Source organism: Trachemys scripta, chromosome 19 (genome assembly GCF_013100865.1).
Source record: "Trachemys scripta elegans isolate TJP31775 chromosome 19, CAS_Tse_1.0, whole genome shotgun sequence".
Taxonomy (NCBI): domain Eukaryota; kingdom Metazoa; phylum Chordata; order Testudines; family Emydidae; genus Trachemys; species Trachemys scripta.
Genome location: NC_048316.1, coordinates 14,911,397 through 14,927,510, shown reverse-complemented (window position 1 = coordinate 14,927,510; position 16,114 = coordinate 14,911,397). Strand labels below are relative to the sequence as shown.

The 16,114-nt window shown below is 40.0% G+C and overlaps 1 protein-coding gene across 1 annotated transcript in view; it reads left to right on the top strand.

The window, feature by feature from the left end:
* Positions 1–15,696, top strand: part of MICOS10 (mitochondrial contact site and cristae organizing system subunit 10) — a 25,235-nt gene extending 9,539 nt beyond the window's left edge. The window contains exons 2-4 of the mRNA XM_034753467.1: positions 11,704–11,751; positions 13,034–13,143; positions 15,449–15,696. Of these exons, the coding sequence (XP_034609358.1) occupies positions 11,704–11,751; positions 13,034–13,143; positions 15,449–15,457 (167 nt within the window). The 3' untranslated portion in view covers positions 15,458–15,696. The remainder of the gene's footprint in view (positions 1–11,703; positions 11,752–13,033; positions 13,144–15,448) is intronic.
* Positions 15,697–16,114: the final 418 nt, after the last annotated feature.

The following is a 16,114-nucleotide window of genomic DNA, read 5'->3' as shown; positions in this document are numbered from 1 at the left end:
GAACAGGAGTACTTGTGGCACCTTAGAGACTAACAAATTTATTAGAGCATAAGCTTTCGTGGACTACAGCCCACTTATGCATCCGAAGAAGTGGGCTGTAGTCCACGAAAGCTTATGCTCTAATAAATTTGTTAGTCTCTAAGGTGCCACAAGTACTCCTGTTCTTCTTTTTGCGGATACAGACTAACACGGCTGTTACTCTGAAACCTATATTGTCAGTGTTTATTTTCCAAATTGAGTGAATTGTGAGAGGAGAACTAGATCTTTATTCTTTCACTTTAAATATAAGGAGTTGTAAGTGACATTTAAATCTATTCTAAATGATTGTTGACCTGAATTTATGCATTTAAAGTTATATGAGAAACATCACTTAATCAATTAATTCTTATTAATTAATAGGCTGAAAATGGCATAGCTACTTCCAATATGAAATTAGAGAATTGTGGAATGTATAAATGGTAATATTTAGTCATGCAGTTAGAATGTCAACACACAATGGCAAAAGCTCTTGCTTGAAGCTGTATTACAGGGGATTTTTAAAAGGCCATGTGAACTTTTTCCCATCTAAGTTATATCATGAACTATTACCGTGACTAAGGATGGGGAGGTAAATACAGTGTTGTCTTCTTCTTCCATACCTTTGATTATACTCTACCTAGAAATCTTTGATATAATGTGTATTTATTCTTGAATGACAATAATTGCTGAAAGATTGGCAGATTTTTCTTCACTTTGACAAAAGGGTACTAGTTTGAACAACTGTTTCTTATTGTTGATGTTCGCAGGAACGTATAAAACAGCAAAGGTCCCTCTTTGAAACTGTAGTATAAAGGATTTTCAAATGATTAAGTGAGGTAAATGATTTAAAAAATATAACCCATTTGTCACTAAGAAGTAACCCTAGGAAAGTTGCTGGTTTCTTGGCTTCTGTTGAAATCCATTATTTGGAGGATATTTTACTATTTCAACATATGCCTGTACATGACCAAGCTGCAGCCTAAAAACTCATAAATAACCTACCCTGACTATAGTGGTAATATTAATTTCCTTCTAATCCTCTGTTTCGACATCTGAGCATGAAATGCCTCTAATCTTCATTTAATAATTTTTTTGAGAGAAAAAAGGCGTTTTAGCTTCTGCAGCAGCTGAAATGTGGTTTCTCTTGACTCGCATCATCTTGTCTGCTTTGTTCGATGTTTCCCTAAATATTGAGGGTAAAATTTCAAACTGTTCTAGTGTTAGCCTATTTTGTAGTCTGAACGATTTTCAGCGAGATTCATTGTCTGTATTGTAGTGTCAGCAATTATTGGTAATCCTTCCTGTGGTTATGAATGGGATTATGATACTCTGTACTTTATTTACCTTTCTGAAAACTGGGCTCGTTACACAACGTTTATGTAGTGCATCTGGTAATTAATTGAATTAATATCTTACCGCTTTAGAGCACACGAAGTATGTTGCTTTGTATAACCACGTCTGTAAGGCGCTCTACCACCATGAGGTCCAGAAAGTTATTTTATCCAAGCGTCTTTCTTTCATAAGGGACAATATGAATTTCAGTGTAGGCCCTCCAATATATTATGTGCTGTATTCGACCCATGGGCCGGCCATATGTTTTAGCAGCAGGCCAAGGACAATAATTGGTGATCCCACATGCTTCTGTTCTGATGAAAAGGCAGCAATTTAACCATCAAAAAGATGGTTCATTATGAAAGAGTGGTCAAAAGTTTTCAACTCCTCTAGCCATCTCACTGACTTTTGACTGGGGGGTTGGAACAGAGGTCCCCATATGTTCTGGCATTGAGGGGTGGGGAAAAGCACACAGATGCATTAGACTAAAATGAGGAAGGTGCATTAGGATAAAGACCCTGTTGAATTTTCATTCCATTGAATGGTTCTTCTAAATACTGTCCAAAAACAGGTTTCACCAAGTGGATATGGTATTGGTAGATTTGAAAACCTGTTAGCTCTGCCCTTATAATCCATTGTTGCATGATTCTCTAGAATTTTAGTTTATGAAATTGAATGCAAACTTGGAAGGTAAGCTAAAGATACTTCTGAAATATAAATGTTAGAACAGTGTCTAATAGTAAAACTCCATTTTATGGAAAAACTCAATTAGCTGTATACAGAATGATATACTGTAGGTTTGAGAGCTCACTGTTTCCATGCCAGTGTCTCCCATTGTGCCGCATAAATGTAAAGGGCTTGTGCAACTTTAAATTTTTTATTTTAGTTTAGTTTAGTTTTTTTGCTGCTTGATTTCAAATGTCCTCTTGCATGGCAGCTATCATTTGCAGTAAAAGCCTTGTAAAAACTGTCTTTAGCTGTATCTGGTTTTCTTGTATTGCTGCCTTGTCTTGTGTAAGGACTCTTAACGTGTTCCTGCCTCCCCTCCTTTCTTTTTTAAAATAAAAAAAAAAATCAGCAGTAATTTTTACTACACCTTGGATAACTACAGAAAAATTACTTTAAATCAAATTTCAAAACATCATTTGAAGGTACTTGAACATTTAAACTGCCTATTGATATGAGCGGGGCAGTTGTGTAATCTCTGGGGGCTGCCATTTTAATAATAGCAACAGGAAGTGCAACTTGATATCCTTCAGGATGGAAAGATCAGAGACGGTTTTCACTCGTTTGATCTACATGACTACTGCTCTGACAGACGTATAGCATATGAATATATACAATAAGGGCCTTATCTGTCTTCCATCAAAGTCAATGGGATCAGGATTGGGCCCTAAACCAAAAATCCCTGGAAAAATAATCAAACTCAAATGTATACAATTCCTGCTCTCTGTTTTTCCCCCGGCTCAGATCTTCCTGTCTTGGTATACGTCAAGCTGACTACAGCTGCTTCCTTTGTAATGTCTTCATAATCAAAATTAGACAATGTTTAAAAAAAAAAAAAAAAAAAAAACCCTAGCTAATTAGAAACTATTTAGAGTACTGCATATTTCCTTACATCAGTCTCTAGCTTTCTCGTATGTGTAAGTCATCAGAGTCCTTGGCAAAGGCACAGATGAAGACTAATGTCATATAATGCTTTCATTACCCTTAATGGACAAAACTCTGTCCTTAGTTAAACATGGCCATGCCTATAACCCTATTGCCTTAAATAGAGTTGCTTGTGTGTAACAACCTTTTTAGGTACGTTCTTGTTTAGAGGCTAGAAATATTTGACATTTACCTATAAACTGTTGCTATATGGTATTGTCCTTAGGATGTAAAGGGTCAAATTTATCTTGTAAAAAGTGACCTACACAGTTTAGTGAAAACGTAGTCATTCCATATTTCTGTGCTGACTGGCCCCCCACAACCATCTGGGTTGAACTCAATTTTCAGTGTAGCTTGACAGTTCATTTGGCAGGCTTTATATCCTCACTAAGTCACAACAGGGGCATTTCTAAGGTGTGCTGATTCCATCTATCGACATGTACACTAACAGACAAGCAATATGCATCCTGGTGTAACTAAAGTACAAAACTTGCAGCTGTTGGAGCATAAATAACTTGTTTGAGGAGAAGTGGGACACCTCTTTTTGTCCCTTTTTGTTTTGAAAGCCTGTTTCACAGAGAGGAGAGAGAACAAGTTACAACTTTAAGAGGGGAGATCCCTTCTCAGTACAATGTAGAATGTGTGCCCATGAAGCTAATTCTGAGGAAAAAGCACTAAATAAATTACAGATGGTCAGTCTTGGGGTACGAAATGATCCTAGAAAAGATGTCTGTCTCTTAGACAGATGGCTTATAGTTTCAATATTTTACTTCAAGGAGTGTTTACCCTTTGAAACGGGAAATTCAAATTTTAATGGGGGGGGAGGCACTTTTTAGACCTAATCTAAAAGGTGGTAGCTTAACTTCAAATACAACTCCCACCCTAAAACTAAGTGATTTTTATTTTTTCCCTTCTTTGTACTCGCTTTTGGGGCCCTATCATGCGGGAATTTTTTGTTCCTTTGAATTCTCTGTTGCTCCTATGTGTTGCTCTCTGCTGCTATCTTTATTTGTTCCGTCTCTCCTTACACGTGCTGCAGCTAATGGAGGACTTAACTTCAAACTGCAAGGGAATGTCTTCTGGCTTACTTCTCATGCCGCTTTACACCAGGGCGAGGATTCAATGCTGAGCCAGGACTCTCTTCCATCTCCATTTAGCCGTTGGAGGTTGGAGTTGAAGTTGTAATTTCAGAGCTTGGCTCCTCACATTAACTCCTGCAATTCTGGGAAGGGAGCTGGGGAAGGAGAATAGCCTTCTGAGTTGGGGATCAGCTTTGTGTTCAGTTGTTTGGCCAACTATAGGTGTCTGGAAGCAGCTCTGAAGATGCTTCCCTCCTTCAAAGCTCCATCTGGTCAGCTAACTAGCTGAAGTTTGTGTGCAGGAAGAGAACTGAAGTTCTTTTTGGCCTTCACTTCCCACCCAACAGCTGCAGGGTGGGACTCTTCTGCAAGGAGAGAAGAGAAATTGGGGGGTAGTTCTGAGTCTGGAGTCCTATGATTGTGCAGCTTGTTCAAAAGCCTGGCCAGAAGGAGAAGGTCTGCTCTGATGGAAATTAAGCCAAATATACCGACTTCCTGGTCCGCTATATTTGTACAGTGATGAGGTCCCAGCTGTGCATTCTTGGGGAGTTGGTACATAGTGTGATATTGCCAAAAAAGTCCAATCAGCCCGTGGAAAGGGACTTCAGCCAACTTGTGTCCTAAACCATCCACTCATTAATTTTATCCCTGTGACACGATGCCAGTAGGTGTGAATGTTTCCTGGCTCTTAATTCCTTGATATATAAAACTTTTATTTTTGTAAGAAATTCTGAGGAACTTGAGGACTACTGGCACTTGTCCTTGTAAATGATAAATTCCTCGCTGGAGATTTGAGGAGGATTTAGGCTTTAGGCTTCTTTCCATGGCATTTCCTTTAGTGAGTGAGACACCACTGTAACATTTTTCCCTCTAAATTATCCATACGTGTTTAATCTGGACAAAAGCCTTGGTATAGTATTGACAAGATGCTGTGCTGGCCTGAGTTACACATAGGGCTCCACTCTTGTTCTTCTCCGCCTCCCCCCCCCCCCCCCCCCCTTTTTTTTTCTCCTCTTCCCTCCTCCCCACCCCCATTATAAGGAGTGGGGGAATGTTCTCCCTCTGCCTCTTCAGCCTTTTCACCATTGGCTGTAGAATGAACTAATTCCTGTTGGAGCTACCTGCCTATACCGTCGTATAGGCTTTTATCCAGGATGCCTGGAAAGCGTATGGGTAGCATCTTTGTTCCATTGTGGAAGTATTGAATAGAAGCTGGAAGAGCCTTTGAGTATCTAAAGCCAGCCTTTGGACACCAGACAAACAGTAGCATTGGGGGTGCCTGGAAGTCATGTTTGTTTTTTTGTTGTTGTTGACTTTTTTTTCTCTTAAAGGGATGACTTAATCACAACTACATCTGGAATTTTTAAACCCATTTCAAGTACTTCAAATCAGTATAACAACCAAATAAAAATGCATTTTGCTGTATATTTTTAGAGTACTTTGTGTATTTGACAAGACACTGTAAATAGTCAGTTTCACTGTTTCCCCTGTGTCACCCTTCAGTTTTCCCTGTTTGCAGTGTGAACAACATCAACAGGGTAGAGGAAAAGTGGTTTTCTTTAATAAAAAAAAAAAAGACATTGAGTGTTGGCACTAGGGAAAATCTGATACCTGCCTTAAAAAGATTGAGCTACGTAGTTCAGAGTCTGCTTAAATGACTTTGTTGGACCCTAAGCATCTCTAATACATGAAAACTAGTTATTAGAAATGTAATTCCTGCTGAACTGCCCTGTCCTAATCTACAAAGGCATTTTTGTACAACAATTATTGTATATAGGTCTTGCCAAATTTAATTTCTTCATTAGGGGCATGATAAGGAAGGAAAGAAGATGGGGGGCCACCCTGTCATAATTCTAATTAAAAGAATTGCTTGTAAATAATAATTATGCAAAACAGTGTTGTTAAATACAGGTTTTGTAAGTTACAAAGTAGAAGTTCTAATACCTTAGCTACGGCATTGATATTTACTCAGAACTTATCACACTGAATTTTTAATCTCTTCTTTAGAAAGTTATCTGTTTCAACAGCTTGTTAATTGAAGGCTGACAGCTGTCATTTGGCAACAAAGCTGCTGCTACCACCACTTCAACAGTGAAATTGACTCATTGCGGTATGCTGAAATTTCTTGACTTTAATGGTGGCTATTGCTCCAGTCGAGTTGGCTTTATGAAAGATCATTGGCCTTTTTCTAACTAGTCCTATCTAGGTCTGGATCCCAAAAGGATGACTCTACCTCTTCAGATCCAGAAAGCTTAACCTGTACAGACTAGTTACTACTTCCTTAGAACTAAGTCGCTATCTACCAGCAGCTGTCTTCATTTTGTTTAATGTCTTAGCTCTTTATGTAAAAGAACAAAACCTGAAGGGAGGGAGAGACAGTTTGATATTTTTGTGTCTGTAGTTGTCTAATGAACTACGAAAGAAAACTGCATTTATAAATTGTGAAAACCTCTGTGACATAGTAACAGCAATTCCCATTGAGCATATTTAAGCTTTTCACCTTTAGTCTCAAACTGTCTTTTTAAAAAGCAAAACATATCCAAGTGTGACTTAATTGTTGTAATTGCTTAAGCCCCCTGCTGTTTGGGCAGACTATTAAAGCTCACGGTAACTGTGTGTATTGAAAGGAGCATTGATAAATTTATAGAAGAATCTTTTCCCGGATGTACTGTTGAGGCATAAGTCTGTCTCAAAGATTTTGATTATCTGAGACCCTCTTATGATATCCTCTTGGGTATGAGGCATGTGCTCTTGTGTATATTAGCTTGATTTTGGGTATAATAATCTCTCTCTCTGAAAGTACACGAGCCAAAGTGTATTTATATATATATAATATAAAAAAAAAGGCACAGAGCCCAGGCTTAGACCTAATTCCAGTTCCGTATCTGCTTGTACGTAAACAGCCTTTACTGTTAGGCAGGAATAGAATAAAAAGATATATGTAGAATCTTAATGTTCCCTGTTGGCATTGACTATAAATAGGTTCAAACTGAAACGACAGACAGAGGGCTGAAGAGGCTGTTTTTCTAGTTAAACATTTAAAGCTGTCAGAGAAGGTGAAAAATGCTTTGTACACTTTCCTGTGGCCTTTTCTTCCAAAGAGGCTCTGTCGAGCAAGAAGGTGGCAGGGTGGGGGAGGTGAGAGAAGCAACCCAGCACAGATCAAGCCCTTAGCTTTTTCCATGTTCGTTTTGTTTTTATTGTAAGATAAACCCTTCATGTTTTATTGTTATGAAGTTTAAAGCCTGGCCCAGAGGTGCCAATCTTTAGTGGAAACAGCTGTAGGGTTAGTGTCTCTGATCAGGTGGGAGGTTCTTTGAAGCAACATGTTGCCTTTTTAAAAGGAAATTGAGCATGTGAGAACTTGAACCTGTAAAACTCATCAGCAGGCTCTCCCATTGTTTATCTCTAGTGTAACTTTAGATAGAATTCAAGGGAAACACACTTTTTTTTTTTCTTTTTTTTTTTTTTGGAGACGCATAGGAAATGACCACATAACCACAACTACTTCCTAGTGGGATGATGATGAGTGAGAAATTATCCACAGTAACAGTTTCTTAACCCGGCAGGATAAAAACTTAAAAGTAGCTAAGTCTTCTGGTTTTAAGTTTAAAACCAATATTTACTGGCAAAAACCAGCCAGGAAAAAGCAGGGTCACAGTAAATAGTGGTTTCTGTGGATGGGGAGAATATCTGAACACTTCTTACTGTTCCTGATTGCAACATTTCTCTCCAGTTGAGAGTTCAGCTTAGTTTCTAGTCCATTCCCCAGTAGGGAGTGGAGTGACGCTTGACAGCCTTTGGGATTAGGAACAGGGATCAGCGAAACTCCGTGATTCTGCCTCTTTAGCTTCATATTTGTGAAACTTCCTCCTCATGGAGATGATAAAAAGCATTAACCATATCAGACTTCTTCCCTCACCTACCTCTCTCACTCCCTAGATCTACAAGCTAATCTAAACCTCTTACTCCATTTTCTAGTACTGATCTGCCATTTTACTCCTCTTCCAAATGAAACAGATTGGAGGAAGTAGCCTCAAAGATTGACATCATGTCATTCCACAGGAGGCAGTCCTAAACCAGATCTCCTGTCCCTTCCCTGAAACCCAGGCTTGTCACCACTGTGACGTGTTTGAATTTCAGCAGCCCATATAACTAGAGCTCCTTGGTTTCTTCCTAACCCAGGTCACCTATTTAGTCTGCTGCACTCCCACCAAAGCAGTGAGCTCAGTAGGAATGATATGTTCCTGTCTCTAGCAGAACATATTTTCCTTTCTGTATTAAAATGTTAATATGGCTTAGCCTGGCTGCCTAGTGTGGGAAGATGTGGGTTCCATTCCTGGCCCTGTATTGATCTCTGCTTGCAGAGGCAATGCCTTTGTATGTTCATTCTATAGTTTCCCTACCAGCCAGCTAAGAAACAGAATTGGTGGGTTTCTGTTTAGCCCAGTGATTGAGTGGGGGGGAAAAAAATGAGGGGAATCTTAGTGGTTCCAACAAAGATGGAAGACTCCTAAAGGTGAGTTATTTTGGGTTTATTTCTCCCCTGTCTCCCAAGTATGTAATTCTTTCTTATCACACCCTTCAAAACTTACCGGTTTGCCACGCCAGTGGCAAAGAGGAATATTGGTTTGACCGATAGCATGGAAATGTGGTGACATTAGTAACTACTTGGGCATTGCGTGTGGCTGATGCAGAATTTGTCATTCTGCAAATCATTTCTCATTGATTACCTAACTGTTTGGATTGGCAGAGAGAATTCCTCTTGGACAAGAAATATAAAGCAGTATCGCTGCATGACTACCCTTCTCAGCTGGACAGTTCAAACAACGCCTAGTGCTGTCTGTCCGATTTCTTGAAGTAATCGCTTTCAGTTCAGATTCAGATTTTATAGTCCAGCAATCAAACCAAAACAAAAGGACAGCATGGCCACATATGGTAGGAAAGCATTGTCAGAGGGAGCCCGGGGTCAGGAAGCCAAACAGTTCGTCCATTTGATGAATACTTGTAGATAGTAATTATCCTTAATAGCATAAACATTCTGTTGGAGCCAGCACCAGCTGTGCTATTGCAAAGGTACTGAAGAGAAGCTCCAGTTGGGGAAAAGGCATAAATGAGCCATTGCTAATGGCGACCCACTATTTATCTCCCAGATTGTGCATCACTGACCAGAGTTTTTATATACAGTCTGAATGGTTAGGTTGTTTACACAAGATTCTAGTAAGTATTGTGTTTGTTAATGTCCCCAATGCAGAAAATGCATGAATGTCTGACCAGGCATCTAAAGAGCTCTGAGGAGTTCAGATTATTTTTTTTAAGCTATGCAAACTGCACATGGTTGAGGAGAGTGAAAATCTGGCGTTCTCTGAAATGTTCAATTGCTAAGATGTCTGGGGGTTTGATGTCAGGACCACTTGGCAAGCTGTCATCAAACGTCTTCCCTTGCAGTTGCATGTTTTGAAATCCTGCCCTGTAATAACCATAATGCCCTGGTAAAGTAGTTAGCTCTGCGATGATTGGTTCTGTTGAAACTCTGTGGTAGAGTGAAGAGCGCTTTCAGAAACCATTCGTGTTTCTAGTTCTCGTTATAACAGGATAACATAAGTTCTCTGAGAGCAAAGGTCAGTTGTCTCTGTTCAGACCAAGTCATAATCTCCCCTCCTAAAATGCAGTGTTTTTCTATAATAAAAGCACTTGTGATGCTTCACAGATTATTCGCTAAGGCAGCAAAGTACAGAGCTGCTTATTGGAGCAAAGAGTGATGGAAAGAGTGGGAGCTATCGTTACTTATTTGTTCTTTGCAGGCAGTGTAAGTTGGCCTGGGGAGTGGAACAAAACTAAAAAGGGAGCTCAGCCCACACAGAAGAGGCTGTAGATGTATGCGATTTTTATGGTTGTCCACGCTAGGTCCGGGGGCCATTTTGCTTAGCTATTCTAAGTCCCAACCTGCAGGGAGAGTACAAGGTGGTCCTTATTCAGTGATGCATGTAGTAGGAGCCATTCGTTAGTACAATATAATCATTCTAGGTGCAGATAGTAAATGATGAGATCTACTAATTTTTAAGAATGGTGGGTTTTTTGCTTAAAAAACTAATTCAAGCCCAATCACTTTCTTTTACTTCTAAGTGTGTTTTGAAACTTTGCTCATTTTCTAAATGAGTGCACATGTGGCTGAATTTTGCTATTCTACCTTTGCAGTTCCCTCTAAAGACCGTGGCCTAGTCCAGGTAATTGAAGGCAGAACTTTCCCATTGAACTTGAATTTTGAGCTATTTTGTTTAATGGTTCTCGAAATAACAAAAATCTACTGACAACTTCTCCAGCTCTTCACGAAACTTGTAATCGCCATCTTCCAGGGAAAAGAATTGTTTTCTTTGAGTTACAGAAGCATTTTTCTGAAACATGCTAAATAATTTCCCAAGTGGTGATGGAGAAATTCTGAGCTGTTACAACTCAATCAGTGTAAGTCCAGATCCACACCCTGGTCATGGGAGCCTTGGGCGCATGGGAGCCCCGTAACGAGCCGGTGCTGAGAGTGTGCGGAGTCGGTTGGGGCTACGCCCGGTTCATGAGACCGCTTATGGTGTCCGACACCATCAGGTGGTTCAGAGACATCTACACAGAGCACATCACGGGCCACCGTCAGTAGTAGGACGAGTAAACGAGACCACTGGTCAGGGAAAATAACCCACTTTCTCCCCTGACGAGCCAAGGGACACACCCCACCCATGTACCTATTCCTTACAACGACACTGACTTGGACTCTAACTACATTCTATGGGTGGCATACCCAAGACCACTTATTCACTGATGCTTTAAAAACTCCCTCACCCCAATCTGACTCTATGCCGGTTATGTGCTATTTATGTATCTTGTGAACCTTGTAACCGATATTTATGACTTCTCATAACTCAAGCCTGACCCCAGAGGTACAGTACCTCTTAACTTGCGTAAATTTGATTTTAAACATTCGCTTTAATAAAAATTTTAAATATGTCTAGGATGTGAAGTGTCCTTCCTTCCCAATCTGTTTAACTACACTGGCTAATGAATGCTGTCGATGTAAAAGAAAAGCAGCCCTGAGCTTTCTTTTGCAAGATATAGAATAATGGGAAGCATCATAAGTTTATTGCCCTGAGGACGCACATTGAAGTAGTTAGAGTAGTAAGAAGTACTTGCAGTACAATAAGATATTAATCTGCAAACCTAAAAGGAAACTAATTTGGTTTTGCAGCGAAGGTGGAACTGTGTCCTTGAGCTTTCTCTTCTACTGACAATGATGCGAATTCTGATTCAATTGAAGTCTGGGACAAAATTTCCAGAGATTTTGCTGGGACCAGGATTCACTCTATAACAATAAGAAGTGGGGGATATGTCAAGGGTGGTCTCTTGTATATGTATGGGAGGTTTCTTAGGTATGTGTCTGTATTTGATTAAATCAAACGTTTAAAGCATTTTAAAAAGAATATTGCGAAGTCTATAACCTACTGGCTCTTTAGGTGTGGAGAAACCTAAAAGATTGGGATGGCATTCCTGAGCCAGAACAAGTAAAGAAAAGAATGGAATTGATTTCCATTTGTGCCTATTGTCTATCTTCCTCCTTATTGCAATTTTCTCTTTGCAGGTGCTGGTTTTGGATTAGGAATTGTTTTCTCAGTTATCTTCTTTAAAAGTAAGTGTCCCTATGTTCTTAGCTGTTTGTTGTCATGATATTAGATTGTTTGGGTATACCTCTTAAACACAATTATTTGAAGCATGTAAATTTTAATTAGTATGTTACGCCAACTAGTCCATTACTTGTCCAAATAGATGAGTTGTAATTAAATTAGCTATACTTCTAACTGTGATCAAACAAGGTCACTGTATATGAAACATCTCAGGCTGGGCTTGGAGTCAGGCTTCTGATTACAAACCTCTGGAATTATGAGAGACCCTGCATCTAAATAGTAATTAGCCACATGTCTAGACATCAGCCCTAACCAGTCCTGCAAGGGTTTTAATGCTTTTTCTAGATAGTCTCCACTCTCTTCACTTATTTTTTTAAATTACTTTCTCGATATTCGAATAATCCTCAACTCTAGCACAGGTGGTGGAGCTCATGCTGTTCCTGACTTCACATTCTTCCTAGGCACAGAGGCAAATGGCTCCAAAATGCAAACTGCAGCAGACTGGCAGGTTCTGTTTGCTCTGTGAACTCAGATCATACCATAAGAAAAATTATGAAATATTCTTCAAAATGCAATTATTGTCAGAGAAATAACTACCTTTCTACTCCATAAACCTGCTGTTTGTGTGTATTGTTTGTCATTCTGGTAGAGGTGAAAGGACCCAGTCAGAATTTTGGCCCCTTCTAGGCTCTGTATCAACACTTACACCTGTGTCCGCTCCAAAGAGTTAACAGTAACTTTTACAACTTCTGATTAATGCTGCAGAGCCAATACAAGGCTGGATTCTATTCTGCTAACTGAATTCCCGTTGCAGGATTCTCTTATTACTGGTGATGCTTGTGTGTGTTTTAAACAACACCACAAAAATACAACACATACAAACTTTCAGATTCTGGGTCAAACTTGACATGAAAGAACTTTTGAGATCTACAGCTTAAACTGCCCTAGCAATTTCAATGTAACTTCTTTAAATACTGTACAGCGGATTTATTCCCATTAGACTCTAAATGACGTATGTTGCCTTCTAACGCAACTTTCTAAGATTTTTTTTTTTTTTTTTAGGAGACTTCAGAATACATAGAACCTGAAAATGCACAGTGCACGTTTTCCCAGTAATCTACCACTTACTGGCATTATGTTTGATAAGAAGTTGTCATTCGAGCTTGAAATTAAAATGAGAAACACTGCATTGTGTTCAATATCTTTTTTTTCCCTCTTCTCTCTTTCCCCCCCCTACCCCTACCCCCTGCTTCTCTCTCTCTCTCTCTCTCTCTCTCTTCCACACAGGAAAGACGTGGCCTATTGCATTTGGGTCAGGGATGGGATTAGGAATGGCTTATTCCAATTGTCAGCATGATTTCCAGTCTCCATATCTTCTCCATGGCAAATTTGTAAAAGTAAGTACTGGAGTAAAATAAATCTGTATGCAGGTGCCATTCAGTGCTTAAATATTCCTGCTCCTGTCTAAAACGAGTGTAGAAGTAATATGTTGCCACTGGCTGGAGGAGAGCTCCTCTGTGTGGCATCTTTTTTTTTGGTCAAACTTTTCAGATCCTTTCAAATATGTAATGTACTCTTTTTTTTTTGTCTTATCTATGATTAAACCTATTACACAGCATCTCTTTTTGAGGACACTGGGATCTCCAAAGGATCAGCTTAGATGCTGCAGGTGGTTTTTCCACCATGTACAAGTGTGTTAAAAATATGGGGAAATTAATCTTACCATAAACAGCATGGCCCCAGTCTTGCAATCAGATCTATGAGGGGAGGACTTCATTGCCTGTAGGTAGCTCCTTTGACTTCAGTGGGGCTCTGCACAGGGTTCTGTACTGGTGGATCTGATTTGGAGGATCAGGGCTTTATTAGTTTGTGAGTCATGAAAACACTAAAGTCTCCTTTGTCTTCAAGGATGTTAGTGAACTCTAGACTGTTTGATCATATGAATTTGGAATCATTAGAATCTAGACATGGCACAATTTAAAAGGGTTACTATGGATCCATCCTCTCGAAAGAGGGTTGTGTTGTAAGTGGCTTGGGTAATACTGATACTAGCAAAGTGGCTGGTACAATTTAATCTAGTTTTTTATGATGTTAGGCATGATTATGGTCACCAAATGTGACCACCTTAGAATGATTTTGCATTGGTGGTAAAAATCCCCCACTCCATCACATAGAAATTAAACATAAAATAGGGATTGTTTCTGTGCAATGCACAGAAAACATTGTGAAGGGGTATATCGCTGAAAGCACTGCGATGACACTGTAGCAGAGGCATGCTCCTGAGCATGTGTAAAGTTACCTTATAAAACATCAGTGCTCACTTAAAACCTTCTGCCAGAAAACTTTTAAAAGTGACCTGTCAAAAAGGGGGGTGGGGAAGGGAATGATCCTGCGTGTGTTTTGCTCCTTCATGATAGATAAAGAAGACCTGGAAGGGTTTTTCTGCCTGGTTTTTACCCCAAGAATATAAAGTCCATGCATCCTTGGATGCATTGAAGGATTAACCTTCAACAGGCTTTTACAGTCCTAGCAAACCCACCTGCTTCAGAATATGTACTGGAAATGGAACCCCGCCAATGGCAGAGCACAATCCTTTACATGAAACAAACGTTTATATTGGAGAAGTAGATGATATTGGATAAAAACATGGCGTACCCGGTATCTTATATGAGTGAAACAAATGCAACCCAGTAACGTTCTAGAGCCATCTAGGAGTGTTTGCCACAGAAGTGCATGAGAGTTTAACATAAAACCATTGTGGGGTGTCGTCTTATTTTTGTGGACTTCAGTCAGAAATAAATTGGAATGGAATGCCTCCAGTTTGAGGACTCTGGGTGTGTGAACACCCAATCCAGAAACTCTAGGAAACACTCTGTCCCTTGGAAGATGCTTGTTATGGCAAAATAACTGCCTGAGAACATTGAGAAATAGAAGGCTGACTTGAGTCTAGCCTGGCAAGGGTTTATATTTGTTTTAAGGAATAATCTCAGCTCTGTAACAAGGGTGGTCTCTCTGAGAATGAGGTCATCAGAGGGACAGTGTACAGAAGAAGCACAGCTGCCTGCGTGGCGCTAGAGCTGAGGACAAAGTTTCCAGCACGGTCTCTGTTGGCTTTCCCTGGCACAAAGAGTCTGAGCATGTTGGCGGGAGGGAAGGGAGAGATGAAGCCATCTAATGGTTAATCTCTCCAGAATGTATGGTCATGGATAAAAGCTCCAGGGTTATTAAAATGAAATTATTTCACTTCTGGTGGTTAGCAGGGTGGAAAATATTGTTGCATTATCACACATCTGTTTTCCTAGAAAATGTTAGAACTTGAGTTTTAACTTTCTTATACAGCATTTGAATCCATTCTTTGGGTTATCAAAATGAATGGGGAGTGCAATGACGCCTGCATAGGAGACTACCCTTAAATCTAGACACTGCCCCCCAAAGTATCCCCGAATGTATTCAGTAAAGTCCTACTAATTGTGGCATAAAGCATGAGACCAGGAATTGGGTGATCTAGGTTCTGTTTCTACACTTCCTGGGTGAATGTGGTTGCTTAACCTCTCCATGCTTCAGCTTTTCCATCTATCAAATAAGGATAAAAATTCTAACCTGCCTCATGGGGGTGCTATAGGCTAAACTGCTTGCTTTGAGCTTCTCAGGTAGAAGGTGCTATAGGATACAAAATGTTATGGGAGTCTTCTTGCTTTACAGGAACAGTGACTAATGACTTAAGAACATCCCAGTGGGACGAAAGGAGAAATCATGGTTATTCCTCAGGAATATTGAAGTGCCCCTGGAGTAAGCCAACGTTCTTCTGAAACACTTATCGGTTGCTCTTTATACTCCAACAAGCAGTTTATGTACATGAAACAAAGTTCTGCATCTTGTTTTGTATTTTCTCTCTGGAAAGGGCCAGGAGGAACTCTTCTGAGAAATAAATAAAACAAAAGTGGACCCCCCCCTGGTGTTTTGGCTTCTTTGCGTGTGAGTGGAAAGCGAGGACTCCCATTGTAATACGAGCAGCTGGGACCACCTGGTTAAAGCCACTGTTCAAGTCCTTGTGAAATGACAGCTGTTATGTGTTCCTTCCCACTCGGACAGGCAGCCCCCACCAAATCCAGTTCACAGAAATATCCCCACCTCACATCACTTGCTGGACACCCTGCTGCTTGGGCTGATTTTAGGAGGCACACACATTCCAGTGTCCTGTCCCTACAACAATTGCTGTTAAGACCGAAGTTTTGTCCTCTCCATCAGATGCACAGGAGAGTGCAAATCTGACTGTTTTACTGGCTCACTAACTGATGCTGCTTCTTGAAGCTTTAAAGGGTCTTGAAGTGAGCTAGGCTTTGAAACTGTCCCCTGCAGAGTGAACTA